General features: G+C 43.5%; 1 protein-coding gene and 1 non-coding gene across 2 annotated transcripts in view; both read right to left on the reverse strand.

The window, feature by feature from the left end:
* The window catches only part of znf839 (zinc finger protein 839), a 37,333-nt gene extending 24,061 nt beyond the window's left edge, over nt 1–13,272 (reverse strand). Inside the window, exons 1-2 of the mRNA XM_070879348.1 lie at nt 12,031–13,272; nt 6,079–7,014 (exon numbers count right to left, since the gene is read on the reverse strand). Coding sequence (XP_070735449.1) covers nt 6,079–7,014; nt 12,031–13,128 — 2,034 coding nt within the window. The 5' untranslated portion in view covers nt 13,129–13,272. The remainder of the gene's footprint in view (nt 1–6,078; nt 7,015–12,030) is intronic.
* Nucleotides 13,273–13,701: 429 nt separating this feature from the next.
* Nucleotides 13,702–13,774, reverse strand: trnak-cuu (transfer RNA lysine (anticodon CUU)). The gene has a single exon. It is a non-coding gene; the product is annotated as a tRNA-Lys (tRNA).
* Between the last annotated feature and the right edge of the window lie 7,358 nt (nt 13,775–21,132).

A 21,132-nucleotide genomic window follows, 5' to 3' on the forward strand; every position in this document is an offset into this window, starting at 1 on the left:
CCGCAAATTTGGAGACTACATTTAATCCCCTCGTCTAAATCATTAATGTACAATGTAAACAGCTGGGGCACCAGCACAGAACCTTGCGTTACCCCACTAGTCACTGCCTGCCATTCTGAAAAGTACCCATTTACTCCTACTCTTTGCTTCCTGTCTGACAACCAATTCTCAATCCACGTCAGCAAACTACCCCCAATCCCATGTGCTTTAACTTTGCACATTAATCTCTTGTGTGGGACCTTGTCGAAAGCCTTCTGAAAGTCCAAATACACCACATCAACTGGTTCTCCCTTGTCCACTCTACTGGAAACATCCTCAAAAAATTCCAGAAGATTTGTCAAGCATGATTTCCCTTTCACAAATCCATGCTGACTTGGACCTATCACGTCATCTCTTTCCAAATGCGTTGCTATGACATCCTTAATAATTGATTCCATCATTTTACCCACTACCGATGTCAGGCTGACCGGTCTATAGTTCCCTGTTTTCTCTCTCCCTCCTTTTTTTTTTAAAAAGTGCGGTTACATTGGCTACCCTCCACTCCAAAGGAACTGATCCAAAGTCTATGGAATGTTGGAAAATGACTGTCAATGCATCCGCTATTTCCAAGGCCACCTCCTTAAGTACTCTGGGATGCAGACCATCAGGCCCTGGGGATTTATCGGCCTTCAATACCATCAATTTCCCCAACACAATTTCCCGACTAATAAGGACTTCCCTCAGTTCCTCCTACTTACTAGACCCTCTGACCCCTTTTATATCCAGAAAGTTGATTGTGTCCTCCTCAGTGAATACCGAACCAAAGTACTTGTTCAATTGGTCTGCCATTTCTTTGTTCCCAGTTATGACTTCCCCTAATTCTGACTGCTGGGGACCTACGTTTGTCTTTACTAACTTTTTTCTCTTTACATATCTATAGAAGCTTTTGCAGTCCATTTTAATGTTCCCTGCAAGCTTCCTCTCGTACTCTATTTTCCCTGACCTAATCAAACCCTTTGTCCTTCTCTGCTGGGTTCTAAATTTCTCCCAGTCCCCAGGTTCGCTGCTATTTCTGGCCAATTTGTATGCCACTTTCTTGGCTTTAATACTATCCCTGATTTCCCTTGATAGCCACGGTTGAGCCACCTTCCCTTTTTTATTTTTAGGCCAGACAGGGGTGTACAACTGTTGTAGTTCATCCATGCGGTCTAAATGTCTGCCATTGCCCATCCACAGTCAACCCCTTAAGTATCATTCGCCAATCTATCCTAGCCAATTCACACCTCATACCTTCAAAGTTACTCTTCTTTAAGTTCTGGACCATGGTCTCTGAATTAACTGTTTCATTCTCCATCCTAATGTAGAATTCCACCATATTATGGTCACTCTTCCCCAAGGAGTCTCGGACAACAAGATTGCTAATTAATCCTCTCTCATTACACAACACCCAGTCTAAGATGGCCTCCCCCCTAGTTGGTTCCTCGACATATTGGTCTAGAAAACCATCCCCTATGCACTCCAGGAAATCCTCCTCCACCGTATTGTTTCCAGTTTGGTTAGCCTAATCTATATGCATATTAAAGTCACCCATGATAACTGCTGCACCTTTATTGCATGCACCCCTAATTTCCTGTTTGATGCCCTCCCCAACATCAGTACTACTGTTTGGAGGTCTGTACACAACTCCCACTAGCGTTTTCTGCCCTTTGGTATTCCGTAGCTCCACCCATACCGATTCCACATCATCCAAGCTAATGTCTTTCCTTACAATTGCATTAATTTCCTCTTTAACCAGCAATGCCACCCCGCCTCCTTTTCCTTTCTGTCTATCTTTCCTAAATGTTGAATACCCTTGGATGTTGAGTTCCCAGCCATGGTCACCCTGAAGCCATGTCTCCGTGATGCCAACCACATCATATCCGTTAACTGCTATCTGCACAGTTAATTCGTCCACCTTATTCCGAATACTCCTCGCATTGAGGCACAGAGACTTCAGGCTTGCCTTTTTAATACACTTTGACCTTTAGAATTTTGCCGTAAAGTGGCCCTTTTTGTTTTTTGCCTTGGGTTTCTCTGCCCTCCCCTTTTACTCATCTCCTTTCTGTCTTTTGCTTCTGTCTCCATTTTGCTTCCCTCTGTCTCTCTGCATTGGTTCTCATCCCCCTGCCGTATTAGTTTAACTCCTCCCCAACAGCATTAGCAAGCACTCCCCCGAGGACATTGGTTCCGGTCCTGCCTAGGGGCAGACCATCCGGTTTGTACTGGTCCCACCTCACCTAGGAATTTGAATCCCTCTCTTCTGCACCATTGCTCAAGCCACGTATTCATCTGAGCTATCCTGCGATTCCTACTCTGACTAGCACGTGGCATTGGTAGCAATCCCGAGATTACTACTTTTGAGGTCCTACTTTTTAAATTTAGCTCCTAGCTCCTTAAATTCGTCTCTTAGGACCTCATCCCGTTTTTTACCTATATCGTTGGCACCAATGTGCACCACGACAACTGGTTGTTCACCCTCCCTTTTCAGAATGTCCTGCACCCGCTCCGAGACATCCTTGACCCTTGCACCAGGGAGGCAAAATACCATCCTGGAGTCTCAGTTGCGGCCGCAGAAATGCCTATCTATTCCCCTTACAATTGAATCCCCTATCACTATCTCACTCTTTTTCCTGCCCTCCTGTGCAGCAGAGCCAGCCACGGTGCCATGAACTTGGCTGCTGCTGCCCTCCCCTGATGAGTCATCCCCCCCAACAGTACTCAAAGCGGTGTATCTGTTTTGCAGGGGGATTACCGCAGGGGACCCCTGCACTACCCTTCCTTGCACTGCTCTTCCTTTGGACTTCCATTCCCTATCTGGCTGTGGACCCTTTAACTGCGGTAAGACCAACTCGCTACACGTGCTAATCATGTCATTCGCAGCATCGTGGATGCTCCAGAGTGAATCCACCCTCAACTTCAATTCCGCAACGCGGTCCGTCAGGAACTGGAGGCAGATACACTTCCCGCACACGTAGTCGTCAGGGACACCGGAAGTGTTCCTGAGTTCCCACATGGTACAGGAGGAGCATATCACGTGTCCGAGCTCTCCTGCCATGACTTAACCCTTAGAAGCACTTAATTTGGCGAAAACAATGTTAACAGGTTACTTACTGATATAAAAAAAGAAAAAGAAAAGCTGCTCACCAATCACTTACCCCTGTGACGTCACCTTTTGATTTCTTTCTACTTCTTTCTTGCTTTTTCTCCCGGCTGGAGCTGCACCAGCATGCCTTTCGTTGGCCTCACCAACGCCACGAACTCCCGCCTCTGACCCAGCACCAATGACACCCCACTAGTCACTGATTGCCAACCGGAAAATTACTCATTTGTCCCAACTCTCTGTTTTCTGTTAGTTAGCCAATCCTCAATCCTTGCTAATATATTACCCCCAACCCAGTGAGCTTTTATCTTGTGCAGTAACCTCTTATGTGGCACCTTAACGAATGCCTTCTAGAAATCCAAATACACCACATCCACTGGTTCCCCCTTATCCACCCTGCTCGTTACATCAAAAAACTCCAGCAAATTTGTCAAACATGATTTCCCTTTCATAAAGCCATGCTGACTCTGATTGATTGAAGCTACTGCTTCCTTAATAATGGACTCCAGCATTTTCCCAATGTCAGATGTTAGGTTAACTGGTCTATAGTTTCCTGCTTTTTGTCTGCCTCCTTTTTTAAATAGGAGAGTTACATTTGCGGTTTTCCAATCCGTTGGGACCGCCCCAGAATCCAGGGAATTTTGGTAGATTACAACCAATGTATCCACTAGAGAGAAAGGTTGATATTTCACGTGCTAATCATGTCATTCTCAGCAGCTGGGCTGCGTATACCTGTACTGACAAATTCACTTTTGCAATTGGAAACCTAACAGACTGCTGTTACGGTCAGATTTAAAATGTTACTACATGCAATCGGAGAAGTAATTATTTCTTTCTCTCTGCTACGAGCCTGCAAACACCTGCTTCTGCAATATCCAATTTCAGAATAATGTAGGAATATTTAAAATTTTGGCCCAATAAGCATGACAGTACAAATCAAACTTCTTGGTATTGGTGGAAAATAAAATTGAATGACACTGGAGCACAAGATTTATTTGCTCCCAAGGCTGGTAGGTTATAAAGTCTGCTGTCACTCAATATACTTTTCCATCTTGCATATTCTCCAAATTTGGAGATAGGTTTAAAAGTGCAACTGCTTCTAACAAAGGCTGTTTTTGTTAACTTAAAAACCAAGTACTAAACGTTCCAAAGATTTTTTTTTTTAAATCCTAATCTTTAGTAAGTGCAAATTGAGATTGGTTTTCTTTTCTCCCCTTTATATCTTTCCAGACCACCCACCTGGCTGAGATAACAATCAACTACAGATACTTCCATTGCCTCTGGTCAGCTGGCAGGGTGCTGAATAGTGACGATTGATAGAAATCTGTCCCTTTTACGTCACATCTATAAGGAATTCCATAACTTAGCTCTAATATTTGAAACCACTTACAGAACCAGAAATAAAATTCCGGTTTTGTTGTCTGCTCTCGCCCCGAACTGGAAACTCTCATCAACTTTGCTTCCAATTCCCACTCTTCCCTCACATGATCCATCTCAGACTCTTCCCTTCCTTGACTTCTCTCTCAATTTCTGGGGATAGGCTATCGACCAATATCCACTACAAGCCCACAGACTCCCACAGCTACACTTCTTCCCGCCCACTTCGTGCAAGGACTCAATTCCATTCTCCCAGTTTCTCCTTCTCATCTGTTCCGACAATGCCACCTTCCATACCAATGCTTCCAATATATGCCTTCCTTTTTCCTCAACTGAGGATTCCCCTCCACTGTGGTTGACAGGGCCCTCGACCATGTCCGTTCCATTTCCCACACTTCTGCTCTCACCCCTTCCTCCCAGAACCACAATAAAGTTCCGCCTTCCACCCCACCAGCCTCCACATTCAACTGACCACCTTCCATCATTTCCACCACCTCCAGCGTGATCCCGCCATCAAACACATCTTCCCCTCCCCTCTGCAGCACCCTGGTCCATTCCTCGATCATCCCCAACACCCACCCCCCTTTCCATGCAAGCGCAGGAGATGCAACACCTGCACCTGAACACTTGTGATAATTTAAACCTTTAGAGCATTCTTTTTCAATGTCATTTTATAGAATTAATGTCAGCATTTCGTGGAGGTTACATTATCCCTGTCGCCCTCCAGTGCAGCTGCTTAAAATGATTGCTATGAGGTTTACTGCATTTGCCACAAGTGTATAGCAGTATTACAAAGCAGCAACATCTGGATGAGTTAAAATGAGGCCTTAAGCCACAAGAATAAAGTTGAAATAGTGTGCAAACATCTAGAACCACAAAAAATGACACTGCTTTGAAACAATATTCACTCAAAAATCAATACGCTACACAGAATATCCAAGACCACCAGAACTTAGAAAGGCACTGAACAGATTGGAGTAGTAAATGACAAACTGAATTGAGAGAAAAAAAATTGACATCAGTAAACAGTTTTTCACATTTATGATTTGACTGAATCATTGAACCGTTATTCTTAATATGTACCTTCCATGTTGTATTTTACTGCCTAGTCAGTGACAATATACAATTTTGAAAATTAATAATCATGCTTACTCTCAATATCTCAATCAATGAATTGCATGGTATGGTACAGTACTTGGCCAGATAGACCAGGAAGGTCCCAAGTTAGATCACTAGTCTGTGCTGAGTCAGCCTGAGTAGCGATAGGGATATTACATTGGCCTCAGTGCCAGAGTACGGATGGACAAAAATATTTGAAAAGTCACACTGCCTTCCACCGATTTCAACAAAGTTCACTGGTTAGCAAAGTATGTGGATCTAGTGGCGAGGAGAGGGGTAAAGGGATGGGTGGGGGTGAACAAGGCAGAGAGAATTTGCTGTGATGCCCCTCCCTCATACATAAAAGAATGGCCATTCGAGCAAGATATCCAGAGAACTGCCAGTACCCCTGGAACCATACTCCAGCATGTCATCACCTTCAGAAGAGAGAAAAGAAAATCTGAATGCAGTATTTCATTACACACCTGTTGTAAGTCTTGGGAAGATGGGGCTGTGCTCCCCGCCGTTATGGATGTAGTGTCAGTATTTATAGATGATATCACCAGTCCAGGAGCTACTTTGCCATTTCTATCACCACCTCCTCCACTGTCCCCAACAATCACATTGCCATTGGATTTGTTCACAGAGGTTCTCTGTTCCTCAGAGACAGAAGCCAGCTGTCCATGAGATGGGTTGAGTCTATAATGCCGGGCTAATCCTCCCCTTCCAATATAGGACTTTTCACAAGTGTCACATTTAAACTTTTTGGGTTTGAACGAGCAAGGCATAGAAAGGCTGGAATCATCCATTTTTGTTTTTACATCTTCTTCTTCAAAACTGTATTCGGAATAGTCATCGGAATCTGACTGATGTCCCTCTGCCAAATCTTCAGTTTTTATAAACTTGTAGTCTTTAACTTTGTATTTTGGAGGTCGTGATATTCGGCCAGATCGAGTTTTGATCTTCACAGGTTTTTTCTCCTTTGATTTATCACTAGCTTCGTGCTTCTTGGCATTGCTGGAGGAAACTGAATTTGCTACAGCTGTTGTAGTGGCAGATATACTGGAAGTTACAGTATTAGTGAAAATGGCAGATTGTCCACTGATACTCACTCCAGGAATCACACGAATGGAGTTTACGGGTGCAAGTGGCGGAGGCTGGCGCTGAACAAGTAGCTGAATTGGGGGTTCAGAAGAGCTGTGCAAAATATATTGTTGTGGTCCAGATGTTGAAAGAGGCTGGATTCTAATGATTTGGGGTCCAGAAATATTAACTGCCCCTGAAACAGTGGTTCTTTGGTTAGCCAGCTGACCAGATGCTGCTGTTTTGGGCTGCACTACTGCTAGAGGTGGCATTGGCCTATCTTTTTCCTCCTGCGACTGGACTGTTTGTATGTGAACTTGGACAGTTTCTAGGTGTTGCTGCAAGAAAAGAAAAAAGAAAACTTAGCATTCACTGACTTAAAAGTTCACAGCATGTTTATTCAGCGAGTAGTTGAGCAATAAAGACCAGAAAGTTCCCATGTTGTGCTGAGTGAGCTTTTTCAGCCAAGGCAAGAATAAGATACTACAATTAGCCTCAGCTGCCATGCATTAGAGCAAAATCAATCAAAGTTCCCACTGCTAATTGTCATCAAATGACTTCTGCTAGAAGTGTGCATGCTGGGTGAGAACAGAAGAGGATTTGGATAAGAGACCACCCCACCCCTGGCAGTCAAAAATCCAAGACCTAGTGTTAAGGTTTGCACATAAACAATGGTCACTTGGGGTCTTAAAAGTCACTAAGAGGAGAAGGACCAAGAGAAATGTGGTGGGGAAATTAAAAAAAAGATATTCGCAACCATTAAATTTTAGGGTTAAATTTAGTTGTACATTATTAAAACCCTTTTTCTTCAACAACTTATATTTATATAGTGCCTTTAATGTAATAAAACACCAAAATACATCACAGGAAATTTTAATTATAACTTAATTTTAATTAAATCATAAACCATTATCCTTAAATTGAATTTTTCATGCCCAATTTCATGCTAATTTCAGCTTGATTGGCTCCAAATTTTTGTACGTGCAACATCATAACTAGACAGCTAGCGTATTTTAAAATACAATCTGCACAAGTACAATCTGTAAGAATCACAAATGCGACTAGGAGAAATCTCAGGCTGAATCAAATTTGTTGCTATAGTTTGACACAAGGTTTTAAAGTTTTCAAAACGGAGAACACTTCGATTGTTACCGAATGATGTCTGCAGAGTAATCTCATGTGATCACTTGCATTACATTGTGAGAAGTTTAAAGTTGATTTTCCACATGCTTGGAATCAAACCAAACTCTAGAAACAAAAGAAAAAGAAGTGCTGGAAATACTCAGCAGGTCAAGTAGCATATGTGGAGAGAGAAACAAGAATAAACGTTTCAGGTCGATGACAGCATTTTCTGGTTTTATTTCAGATTTCCAACATCCACGGTATTTTGCTTTTGTACTCGAAAAAAAATCCCGTTCCTGTTATATCTGCTTCTGAAGCACCAATCTAATTGGAATAGGTACGGTCAAGCATGCATTATATCGGTAAACCAGTGAACAAAGGTTACAACTAAAACTGCAAAGTATCACCCTTTCTCTCCTGAAGACAACTACTTATGCTAGGTAAGAAAGTACAGTTTCTTAAAAAAAAGATTAAAATACATGGTATACTTCTTATACATGGTTACTCTTCAGATCGGAGTTTTCCAAGGAATACTTACACTGGAATAGCCCTGACTGTGATCCTCTGCATACTTTTCATAATATTGTTTGACGTAAAAGACGCTACAAATTTTCTGATAATTGTGAATCTTCATCTCGGTGCTCAGACAAGTTGAACTCCAAACTCTTTACCCAACAACTGTTCTGACAAACAGTAATTGACTTGAAATGTTAATTCTGTTTCTCTCCAGAGCCTGCCTGATCTGCTGTGTATTTCCAGCATTTTCTGTTTTTATTTCTTACCAATAATGTAGCCCCGCTAAAAGTGCTGCAATCAGTTGATCTACTAAATGAAGCTTCAAATCCTGAATTTCTGAAACTTATCACAGGTCAATGAAATATAAAGCAACATTTCACAAAAGCAAAAAACTGCGGATACTGGAATCTGAAATAAAAACAGATTAAGAGACAAAAGGGATGATGGTGCAAGGCAATAGGAGATGGTAATGGGACAAGTTAAGAAACAAAAGATGAGTATAGATAGGGTGTAAATAGAGATGGCAAATCAACAGCTGCCGTGGGAAAGAGAAAATTAACAGAAAAAGAGAAAAAAATAGCAGAGGTTATAGTTTGACAATGTTTAGTCCAGAAAGCTGTAAAGTGCCTAAACGAAAGATAAGACGCTGTTCTTCGAGCTTACATTGAGCTTCATTGGAACAATGCAAGAGGCCGAGGACGAAGAGATCAGAATGGGAATAGAGCAGAGAATTAAAAAGTGACAGGTGACCGGAAGCTCGGGGTCATGCTTACGGACTGAACAGAGATGTTCTGCAAAGTGGTCATCCAATCTGTGTTTAGTCTCCCCAATGTAGAGGAGACCACATTGTGAGCAGCAAATACAGCATGCTAAATTGAAAGAAGTACAAGTAAATCGCTGTTTCACCTAAGAGTGTTTGGGACCCTGGACAGTGGGAAGGGAGGAGGTAAAAGAGCAGGTGTTGCATCTCCTGCGCTTGCACGGGAAGGGGAATGGGTGCTGGGGGTGATTGAGGAGTGGACCAGGGTACTGTGGAGGGAGCGATCCCTTCGGAATGCTGAAAAAGAGGGGGAAGATGTGTATGGTGGTGGGATCATGCTGGAGTTGGCGGAAATAGCGGAGAATGATCCGTTGAACGTAGAAGCTAGTGGGGTGAAAGGAGAGGACAAGAAGAACTCCATCGTGATTCTGGGAGGGAGGAGACAGGTTGAGAGCAGAGGTGCGGGAAATAGAACGGACACGGTCGAGGGCCATGTTAACCACTGTAGAGGGGAATCCTCAGTTGAGGAAAAAGGAAGACATATCAGAGGCACTAGTGTGGAAGTTGGCATCGTCAGGACAGATGCGATAGAGACAGAGAAACTGGGAGAATGGAATGGAGTCCTTACAGGAAGTGGAGTGGGAGGAAGTGTAGTCCAGGTAGCTGTGGGAGTCAGTGGGCTCAGCAGGCCGGGGTCATTAGAGGGAGCAACATGCGGCGGCTTGGCCCAGAAATCGGTGAGGTCCCGGCCTGCAAGACCATCAGCGGGCCGGGACCATTGGAGGGAGCAGTGTGCGATGGACCGGCCTGGAAATCGGCACAGTCCCGGCCTGCAAGACCATCAAGCAGGCCGGGGACATTAGAGGGAGCAACGTGCGGCACTATATCACTGCAGGGAGCAGCGAATATGCTGCTGCGGGAGGGAGACGGCTGCGAAGCCAGCTCGCTGATTGCAGTGCGGGCAGGCACAGCAGGAGGGACGAAGGAGCGGCAAGAGTTTGTAGAGGGAAGTGACTGGGGCCCAGGAGAGGTGTGAAGTTTGGGGCCCAGAAGAGGTGTGAAGTTTGGGGCCCAGAAGAGGCGAGGGACAAGGGGCAGCACGGGCTAGCCCACACTGCGATGTGTGCGCACACTAGGTCCATGCAGCAGAGCTGGTCTCCAGTCTTCTTGGGTAATCCTTGCCACTGGACCAAGACCTAGCTCGGTCAAGCCCATGTGGTGGCTGGTGTGCAACGGCCACCACGTTAAAAACATCCATGCACAGGCATCTTCCACCCTGCAAGATGTAATTTGGGATCTGGAGTATTAGGTCCTTCATTGAAACACCTGTGAACTCATGCCTTTTTTTCGTGAAAGCAAGTCATCCTCGCTTCGAGGGACTGCCTATGATGATAATGAGTGAATGTTTGTCAATAGCCTATCCCCAGAAATGGAGAAGTGGGGGAGGGGGGCAGAGAAGGGAAGTGTTGGAGATGGACCATGTGAAGGTAAGGGAGGAAGCAAAGTGAATGACATTTTCTAGTTCAGGGCGAGAGCAGGAAATGGCACCGATACAGTCATCAATGTACTGGAAAAAGAGGTGAGGGAGGGGACCCCAGTAGGACTGGAACAAAGAATGTCCCACATATCCCATGAAAAGGCAGGCATAGCTAAGACCCATGTGGGTTCCCATAGCAACACCTTTAATTTGGAAGAAGTGAGTGGAGTCAAAGGAGAAGTTGTTCAATGTGAGAACCAGTTCAGCCAGGAGGAGGAGGGTGGTAGTGGATGGGGACTGGTTGGGCCTCTGTTCAAGAAAGTAGCAACATTTATTGCTCTAGTATTGGTGTAAAGAAGTTTTACTTCTCAAATGACTACAAGTTGTGATGTAAATTTAAAGTTGTGGGACTGAAAATGCATGTGTGTGCATATATCCACAATGCTACCTGCAGTGCGGGTATGCTATACACTGGGGTCAGGTCCCAATTCCTCTTTTATAATACAAATTCTTATCACTGGTGCAAATCAAAATAGTGTTGCATTGACAACACAAGAAAATATAGCCCCTTCAGTTTGAGTCTCTATAAGCACCTTCTGTACATGCTGTTGTCAGAAGGAACACTATGCAACTTGAGGAATTATAATTGAGCAATAAATCAAAACTGCTGCTACTGATCTACTGGAAGATATAGTCAGTTGACTTTGCAAAGCTCACACCAAGACTAATTCTGGAGTGAAGCATTTCACAATGACCCAAGTAATGTATTGGTTGTTTTGATCATTGCAACCAGGTTCCTCATAACTCATCAGAACTAGTTAGATCTGATGAACTGGAACAGTTCTATCTTCATACGTTGATTGACCTTGTGTGCATTTTGAGTTTTTATTTCAAATTCCCAGCAATTGTAGTTTTCTTTTTGCCCTAAACAACCACACTAATGGCATTTTGCCAGTTGCAACCCATAACTGGAGTGTGATATGAAGGTGTATTGAATGATTCATATCTGCTTTAGTCTAGTGTGAACTTTTGCAAAATCAACCCGATATATCTGCCATTGGATTAGTAGCAATAGTTTAAATGATTGCACTTATATTATGGTCGGTTGCATTTCAAAAGCTTCCAGGCCTAGAGGTCTGCAAATATTGTATACTTTGGATTGGCACCCGATAAGCATGCCAGCCCAGCACTGCAGCCATCATGTTTGTGCAGGCCGTTTTTTTTTCAGCCCTAACAGCTTTTACTTACAAAGAAAAAGAGCAGACAACAGAAGTGGAGCAAGCATTACTCTGCTTTGCTCTAGAATCAGAATGTATCCTGACTTTAAAGTTGTACAGGATTCACAATATACTCAATCATTTAAAAATACAGAACTAGATTAATAGTATTTAGATACACTGTGCAAAAATATATTATTTGTAGCTATTATCCATGTTCATTTCAAGAAATTGCAGCTCAAGTACCTAGAAATACTAGTACCTGCGTTGAGGGTGTTACTCGCAATGGGGCCATCTTTTGCTGTACGTGTGCAATGCTTTGTTGTAAATTCTGCTGAAGGATAGCCTGATGTGCAGCATTTTGCAACTGTCGTGCTGCATTATGAATGATTGTCAACGGCTGAGTAAAGACTGCCTGCTGCTGTGAAACTGCCGTTCGAATCTTAGGCTGACTGGGCCGGTTCACTGTAGAAGACTGGGGAGAAATATTTATTTGCTGAACTTGAGCCGGGTTGCATGCGTCAATCCTTTGGACAACCTGACTCGGATGCACATTCGTATGCACCTGCTGCATCATAGCATTGCACACAGGCACTTGTATCATCTGATGTTGATCCGTGGAAAGCAGTCGAGCTTCTGGGAGAACACAAGATGCCAAGCTGGTTTTCTGCAGAATTTGATTTTCAGGAGGCTCGGAGTTCAATTGCACAACATTGGTTTTACTGAACTGTGTCGCATGTTGCTGAGACTTAGTAACATGAGCGATGACTTGCTGCAGTTCATCTGTCAGCCCCACATGCTGCACAAACTGTTGTTGCTGCTGCTGCTGGTGATGGCTACCAAACATTTGAGCCGCTTCACTTTCGCTTACTTCCACCAGCCCCTGTTGCTTCGCTAACTGCTCGACCAGTTGCTGTTGTTCCTCTGGGGTCAATCCGGTGCCTTCCACGAAAGTGCCATCGGGCTGCACATAAATGATGGTGCTGGGGGTGGACTCGATAGAAATGCTCTCCAGCTCCTCCGCCACCGTGAAGTCGCCCGCGCTCACCGCGGCCATGGTGACCGCAGCTGGAGGAGCCTCCGCCAAGGAATTCATGATTTCACCGGCACCCAGGAGCCCGTCCCCATCCTCGGGCAAGGTGCTCACCACCTGAGTCACCCCTTCCTCCACGGCGACCTGCACATATTCTGGCAGCGCCTGCAACGAGTGCGCCTCGAACGGCTTGCAGGGCACGTTGGCAGCGCCGGTGTGCGGTGCGGACCCCTGGTGCGCCAAAGCCTCCGGGCGCTCGGTGTCATGTCGCTCCTGGGTCACAGCCGCCTCGTCTGTTGTCAGGCTGCTCTCCTCCTCGTCCGCCATGTTGGCGTCCGTGTTTTCAGGCAGAGGGAGTCGGGAGCGGGAATGCTAATTTCTCGATCGAGATTTTTTTCACGCCAAAGGCGGTGCCGAGATTGAAATAGGGTAAAATAACCCCCGCCCCGTAACTGAAATCGAAAAAATCGGTCAAAGGAGCGCGGAAAAGATTAATCCGCTTCCACCAAAAAAGCCGTCGTTATGTGGACGTCACGGGCGTCGACACAACATGGCGGCAAGGCCCAGTACGGGTGCCGGCAAAGTTTAAACATAATGCGGGTGACGTCAGAATTCCCGTTTGCTGGACGGGGAGCAGAAAGCGAACGCGGGGTGGCATCGGGGTCGAGATATGTCGGTTTCCAGTAAAAGCTGAAATAATTGTGTGGCCAGATCCGTTATGAAACATTAAGCAGGCGATCACATTTTAATATAAATTTAAAGCATTTTATAAACGGCGGAACGATAATGTGATTGTGAAAGAATCAAATAAGGCGAAAAAATATTATTTAAATGCGCTGTCTGTATATTTGTAATTGAACAGAATAAAAATCGCATATTTAAAAGACTGAAAAAAATTTCCGCCCAACGTGGGGCTCGAACCCACGACCCTGAGATTAAGAGTCTCATGCTCTACCGACTGAGCTAGCCGGGCGCTGTGCAACTCTGCTCATATTAACTTTGATAGCATTAGATAACCAACATGTTCCAGTTACTGAAATCTTTCATTCACGTACTTTAATTTGGAGAAAACGCTTGAGATCTGTGATAACCGGAAATTATGAAGACATTTAACGTATATATTTTTTTTCAGAAGTAGAACGTTTCATTGATGTTCAATATTCCAGTTCGGTCCACGCAAAAAAAAAGGATATTTCGATTCTCTACGAGGCTGTGTATTTACAGCATTTTATTTTTGTGTAACTTAGGTTTCCTGAACGTGTGGGTAAAATGCTGAACCGTTAATAATGAACCGTTACAAAAGCGAAAAGATTGATGCAATTGGAAAACCACAACTGTAATCTAATTATTGAAAGGATCAATAATCTGGAGGGGTCTAGACATAGTAGATAGAGGGAAACTGTTCCCATTGGCAAAAGGTTGAGAACCGGAGCACACAGATTTAAGGCAGAAGAACCAAATGCAACATGAAGAAAAACTTTTTTGCACAGCGATTGGTTAAGATCTGGAATGCACTGTCTGAAAGGGAGATGGAGGCAGACTCAATTTTATCTATCAAAAGGGAGTTGGATAAGTATCTGAAAGAAAAAAATTGCAGGGTTAGCGGAAAAGGGTGGGAGAGTGGGACTAGCTGAGAGTTGCAGAATGGGCCAAATGGCCTTCTTCCGTGCTGTAACCATTCTATGATTCAATAAATAATTTCTAAGACAGATTTTAACACTATAGTGCAACATACTGCATTGGCTGATTGAGGTCCAACAAATTTACATTTTAAAGCAAGATTATAGATTATAGATAAATTGAGATTTTATTTTTGCCCTAAATGTCATGTATGCATTATTTGTTAATTTCTCACTTGTGATTTGATTTGGATCCATATGTTTGATTAATAAGAATACTACATGCTGAATTAGATTATTTGATGCAAATATGAGGAAATAGAATAGACTAATTTCCTGGATCCAAAACTTTCTAGTACTCTTTTCAAATTTCTGTCACCTCTGTTCCAAGTAAAAGAGGGCACATTAAATAGGCAAAATTTTCTCAGTGTCTGCCAAGCTCAATCGGCAAAGCACAATATTCTTTATCTCAGGACTGTGGCTTCTGAAACCACAGAGGGAACACAGTTTAATACCCTACTTCACAGAATTCTTCATATCAGTGATGCTGCCAAGGGAGGAGAAACATTCATGCATGCTTCATTGTAGTCAGCATCAGAGCATCATTGGCAGGGGCATGAGAGGAGGTCATGCACACTCACAACCATATGGGGCATGTAGCTCTTGTAAATTGAAGGAATATAGGAGAAAGTAAGAAAAATTAAGAAAGAAACACATTTGAAGTGGAAGACACAATCGGTAATGCAGTGACATCATACAACAACAATGACCTGGAATTTGCAGTCCGGATAATGGTGAATGGGCAGCGTTCGCCATCATTTCACCTTTGAAGCTAGCTATACTTTCAGCATTTAGCGCATGGCAGCCTAATGTGGAAATCTTGAAGTTGCGATCTGTCATTCACTGCTTCTCCACACACCCCGCCCCCAGCACCACCCCACCATAGAGCTGGCAATCAGATAAATCCCTCAAATCATGGAAATTGATGAAAACTTCAGCTATTCTGCAGTAATATCGCTGTTAAAATTTGCCATTAAAAGCTCATCATCATCATCATAGGCGGTCCCTCGAACGAGGATGACTTGCTTCTACGAGAGTTCACAGATGTTTCAATGACGGATCCGATGTTCCAGTCCTGAACGGCAGTTGAGGGGGTGGAAGATGCCTGTGCGTGGATTTTTTTAACGTGTGGTGACTGTTGCACATCAGCCACCACACGGACTTGACAGAGCTAGGCCTTTATCCAGTGGCAAGGATTAACCAGGACGACTGGAGACCTGCTCTGCTGCATGGACCTAGTGCGCACATATCGCAGTGTGGGCAGGACTCTAAACATAGGCACAGATTATAGCTGGTTGTCAAATAAATGTTCAGATTTCAGAACTGGTACCATCCAAGTTCCCACCCTTTGAAAAAGTTACACTGGGAGGGTAGACCCAAAGGGATTAGGTGTAACTGGGGTTTTAACATCGTATTCACTGCTAAACAAAGGTTATGGCCCTAATTTTAACCAATTTTAATTTTGTGCAGTGTCAAATTTATCCATTTAAATTTAAAGTTTGTTCCTCTTTATTTCAGGTTTGCCTTTTCCTCAATCTTTGTTTTGCTCTCTCTAACATTTTTTAAATGTTAGAATTTTAAGAGTTTCCCCTTGTTCTCTGTCTGTGAGAAATCTGCATTTTGATTGCCTGCTTCAACTGCTTGTTGATGTCACAGCAGCTCGCACTTTGCTCCGCCGCTTCTTGCAAATTCCGGGTCAATAACTTGCACAATAGCACCTTTAATGTAGAAAAATGGTGCAAGGCAATTCACAGAGACATAATCGAAAAATACAGATGTTGAGCCAAAGAAGGAAATATTAGGAAGGGGTGATCAAAAGCTTTATCAAAGAAGTTGGTTTTAAGGAGTGTGTTAAAAGGAGGAAAAGGAGGCAGAGTAATGAGATTACAGTTCTAAAGAGACTCCAGTTTCTGAAAAGGGTGGCCCAGCTCAGTGAATTACTGTGGTTCAGAGCACAGGTCTAAAGATTGGTAGAAGTTTTGCATGGAAGCCATGTATCAATGTTTAAATGGCTGTTACCATGAATATAGGGTCTTTAACACGAGAAATCTTTACAAATACTGCTACAACAACATCAACTTGCATTTATAAAGTGCCCTTAACATGGCAAAACATCCCAAGATGCTTCACACACCAAGGATGAGGAGAGGTGACCAAAAACTTAGTTTAAGATGTGAACTTTAAGGAAGGTCTTAATGGAGGAGAGGAAGGTGGAGATATGGAGCTGTTTAGAGAGGGAATTCTAGAGAATGAGGGCTATGTAGCTGAAGCCCCTGCCAATTGTACACTGAAGATGGGTGGGTGGTGAGAGCATGGAGGGATTTAAACACATGGGTGAGAATGTTAAATTTGAGGCACTGGTGGCCTCATATGGGTCAGTGAGTGCAGGGGTGAAGAGTGAGCTGGACGTGGAGCAGGTTAGCATATGGGCAGCAGAATTTTGGATGAGTTGAGATTTATAGTGGGTGAAGGATGGGAGATGGGCCAAGAGAGCATTGGAATACTCAAGTCTGGAACTGGTCAAGGCAGACATAAGGGTTTCAGCAGCAAATAGACTAAAGTAGGGGTGGAGACAGGTGATGTTACAGAGGTTGAAGTAAGCAATCTTTGTGAGGGGAATGACAGTGATGGGAGAATAAAGAATACTTATATCACTGCTTAGATAGTACTATCTGCTATCAGCAGGCTGGGGCCATTACAGGGAGCAGCGTGCAGTGGCCCGGCCCAGAAATCGGTGTGGTCCCGGCCTGCAAGACCATCAGCAGGTCAGGGCCATTGCAGGGAGCAGCGCATGCTGCTGCAGGAGGGCGACAACTGCGAAGCCAGGTCGCTGATTGCAGTGCAGGCAGGCACAGCAGGAGGGGCGAAGGAGCGGCAAGAGTTCGCAGAGGGATGTGATCGAGGTCCAGGAGAGGCATGAGTTTGGGGCCCAGAAGAGGTGAGGGCCCAGGGGCAGCACGGGCCAACCCACACTGCGATATGTGCGTGCGCTAGACTGTGCAGCAGAGCTGGTCTCCAGTCGTCTTGGTCAATCCTTGCCACTGACCAAGACCTAGCTCTGTCAAGCCCGTGTGGTGGCTGGTGTGCAACGGCCACCACACGTTAAAAGATCCACGCACAGGCATCTTCCGCCCTTCAAGATGTAGTTCGGGACCCGGAATATTAGGTCCTTCATTGAAATACCTGTGAACTTATCCCTTTTTGGCATGGAAACAAGTCATTCTCGCTTTGAGGGACTGCCTATGATGTGATGACTATCAGCATACGTTCAGAAGCAGGATTGTGTGAGTACCAAACATATAAGAATTCAAATCTCATCAATACCCTATCAATTTATTTATTCATTGTGGAATTTTATTCCAACATGCCCTTTAAGAGTGTAATATTAAAACCAAAGCTTCCAGATTGACAAAATTATCAAAAGTATTCAGTCTAGATATACATTATATTTGAAATGGCTGATGTTTTATTTTGGTGACAGCCATATTTAAAATCATAATATATAGAATTTTACAACACAGAAGTAAGCCATTCAGCCCAACAGGTCTATGCCGATGTTTATGCTCCAGATGAGACTCCTCCTGTCATGTATGTACATGCTGTTTGTTGCCACCAGATGGTGTCATTGTTGGAGGCCACTGAGCAGCATGCACATGGTGCTGCTCGGGTATAAAAGGCTAGCCATTTTGTGATTCAGGCACTTTGGGACTAAATAAAACACAGGCAAGGTCGTACCTTGCTTAGTTAAACAGTACTCAGTTTGAACCTTTATTGCATACATAACACCTCCTACCTTACTTCATCTCACCCTATCAACATATATTATTGCTGCTGTTGTTGTTGTTGGGCTAATTTCTATGCCATTAAAAATTGGAGCAGTCATGACAGAACAAATTGGTTTGAACAAAGTGCCAAAATAAATATTTTGGTGTGACCTTAAACATCACAAAAAGAATTGTGTAAAAGAAAGACTTACATTTATATTGCGCCTTTCATGACCACCGGATGTCTCAAAGTGCTTTACAGCCAATTAAGTACTTTTAGATTGTAGTCATAGAAACATAGAAAATAGGTTCAGGAGCAGGCCATTCGGCCCTTCGAGCCTGCACCGCCATTCAATGAGTTCATGGCTGAACATGCAACCTCAGTACCCCATTCCTGCTTTCTCGCCATACCCCTTGATCCCCTTAGTAGTAAGGACTATATCTAACTCCTTTTTGAATATATTTAGTGAATTGGCCTCAACAACTTTCTGTGGTAGAGAATTCCACAGGTTCACCACTCTCTGGGTGAAGAAGTTTCTCCTCATCTCAGTCCTAAATGGCTTACCCCTTATCCTTAGACTGTTGTAATGTGGGAAACACAGCAGCCAATTTGCACACAGCAAGCTCCCACAAATAGCAATGTGATAACAAAAACAGATTATCTGGTCATTATGTTGATTGAGGGATAAATATTGAACAGGACAATGGGATAACTCCGCTGCTATTCTTTGAAATAGTGCCATGGGATCATTTACATAACTCCCTCAGCCTCCCACCCGAAACCAGAGGGAAGCAGCAGCGTGGGAAAGAGAGTAAACAGTCCTTGGCATTCGTGTGAGTCACAGGGAGGGCTTTGAAATCAGGAGGAGGGAGGAGACCTGCGGCAGGTGAAGCCTAAACTTTTCTTGTGGGACCCAGGTTAAAATCGGTGCCTGCAAGAAGAGAACGGGAGCTCGGTAGATAAGTCCCATGGGCGATTTTAACTCCCTGCCTGCCCGGCTCCCACCGGAGAGGTGGGGGGAACATTAGCAAAAAAAAATTAATGACACTGATTTATGTTAACTCAACATCAATTCAGCAAGGATCTCTCAAAGACTCTCAAAGCAAACAGTAAACATTGCATACCTTACAAGTGACTACACTACAAAAATATTTTGTTGGTTGTGAAATGCTTGGGAGGTCCTGAGGACATGAAAGGAGCTATATAATACAAGTTATTTGTAAAAGAGTGATGCACATTGGAAACTCTGCCAACTAATTTTAAAGGAAAACAGATAACCTTCCACAGACATTAATTTTTTTTTAAAAAGCTATTATCAGTAACAGTATCAGCAACGGTGACCATAAAAACACAACTGGTTCACTAATGTCCTTTAGGGAAGGAAATCTGCCATCCTCATCTGATCTGGCCTATATGTGACTCCAGACCCACACTAATGCAGTTGACTCTTAACTGCCCTTTGAAATGGTCTAGCAAGCTACTCAATTGTACCAAAACTGCTACGACAAAGTCAGCAACTGTTGGGAGTACCTTCACCAAAGGGCTGCAGTGGTTCAAGAAGGTGGCTCACCACCGTCTTCTCAAGGGCAATTAGTGATTGGCTATAAATGCCAGCCTTGCCAGTGAAGCCCACAGCTCATGAATGGATACATTTTTAAAAAGACTCCCTAAACTGGAGTCTAGGGGAATCAAAGGATGTGGAGATCAGGTGGGAAAGTGGAGTTGAGGTTGGTGATCTTATTGAATGGCAGAGCAGACTTGATGGGCCGAAGGGCCTACTCCTGCTTCTATTTCTTATGTTCGTATGTTCTTAAATATAAAAGCCGTTGGCTGCCATCTATTAACAATTGATGCAATAGCAAGGATGAGCTGAATAATTAAATATCGGTACAGTTCTCTTGGAATTGTATTCAAAATCATTAGCTCACATCCCAACCTTACATTCTTTGACATGATGCATGTTACACTCTCAACCAACATCAGAAATGGGTTTAAATAATCTTTTCCCTTAAATCTTTAGTTATGACCAAGTTCTTATTTCTGTTCCTGGACCATTGAAGCATTTAATAGCGTTAGGATTGCTCACCCTCCAGGATTGACCAGGAGACTCCAGGAATCAACGCTTAATCTCCTTTATACTGCTGTGAGCAAACCAGAAGAAAAATAATTGGGGCATTAACAAAACTTGTGTGCCTTTTTTCAATTTCTTTGAATACTTTCATTTATTAGTTATATAAATATTGGGGATAGGAGAAAGGCTGTTTGATTGGGCTGGAGTCAGGAGGTCATATGCCCAACCCTACATAGTGGCCCAGAATTTGCTAAAATAATAACACTGTGTGAACAATGCACTCCATTATTAAATCAGCCAGCAAATTGTGATCAGGAAGCAATAACCTGTAAATTGCAAATTGCCATAAGTTAATGGCCGATTTGCACCGTTCTGCCGTTAGCTTCTCAAAAATAGTCTCTGGCCCGTAACCTCCCCATGATTTTCATGAAGTTGCTGCATTTTCACAGTAATTGCCCATTAAACTCACCACAGAAAGTTAAATCTAGTAATTAACAGGGTAAATACCTTTTTAATTATGTAATAATTGCTAATGACTGCCAATCAACCTCTCTTGCCCAGAAAGTGAACAATTAAAAGTGTGCAGTCTCAGTCCTACAGCTTCTGAATTGTTGTGAGAGATTTAAAAAATATTAAATCTTACATTTTTTATTGCCCTCGCAGTGCCATCATCAGCTTGCACTTTCGACAACTTTGTGGGCAAAATTTTTTTAAACCTAAATGTGCTTGAACAAGTCTAACTAACAGGGCAAGCCGCAAGATGGCCCACTCCAGCAAAATCTGGGCCATCGATTCCTTACTGATCCAAAATGATAG

The sequence above is a fragment of the Pristiophorus japonicus genome, chromosome 4, assembly GCF_044704955.1.
Source record: "Pristiophorus japonicus isolate sPriJap1 chromosome 4, sPriJap1.hap1, whole genome shotgun sequence".
Classification (NCBI taxonomy): domain Eukaryota; kingdom Metazoa; phylum Chordata; class Chondrichthyes; family Pristiophoridae; genus Pristiophorus; species Pristiophorus japonicus.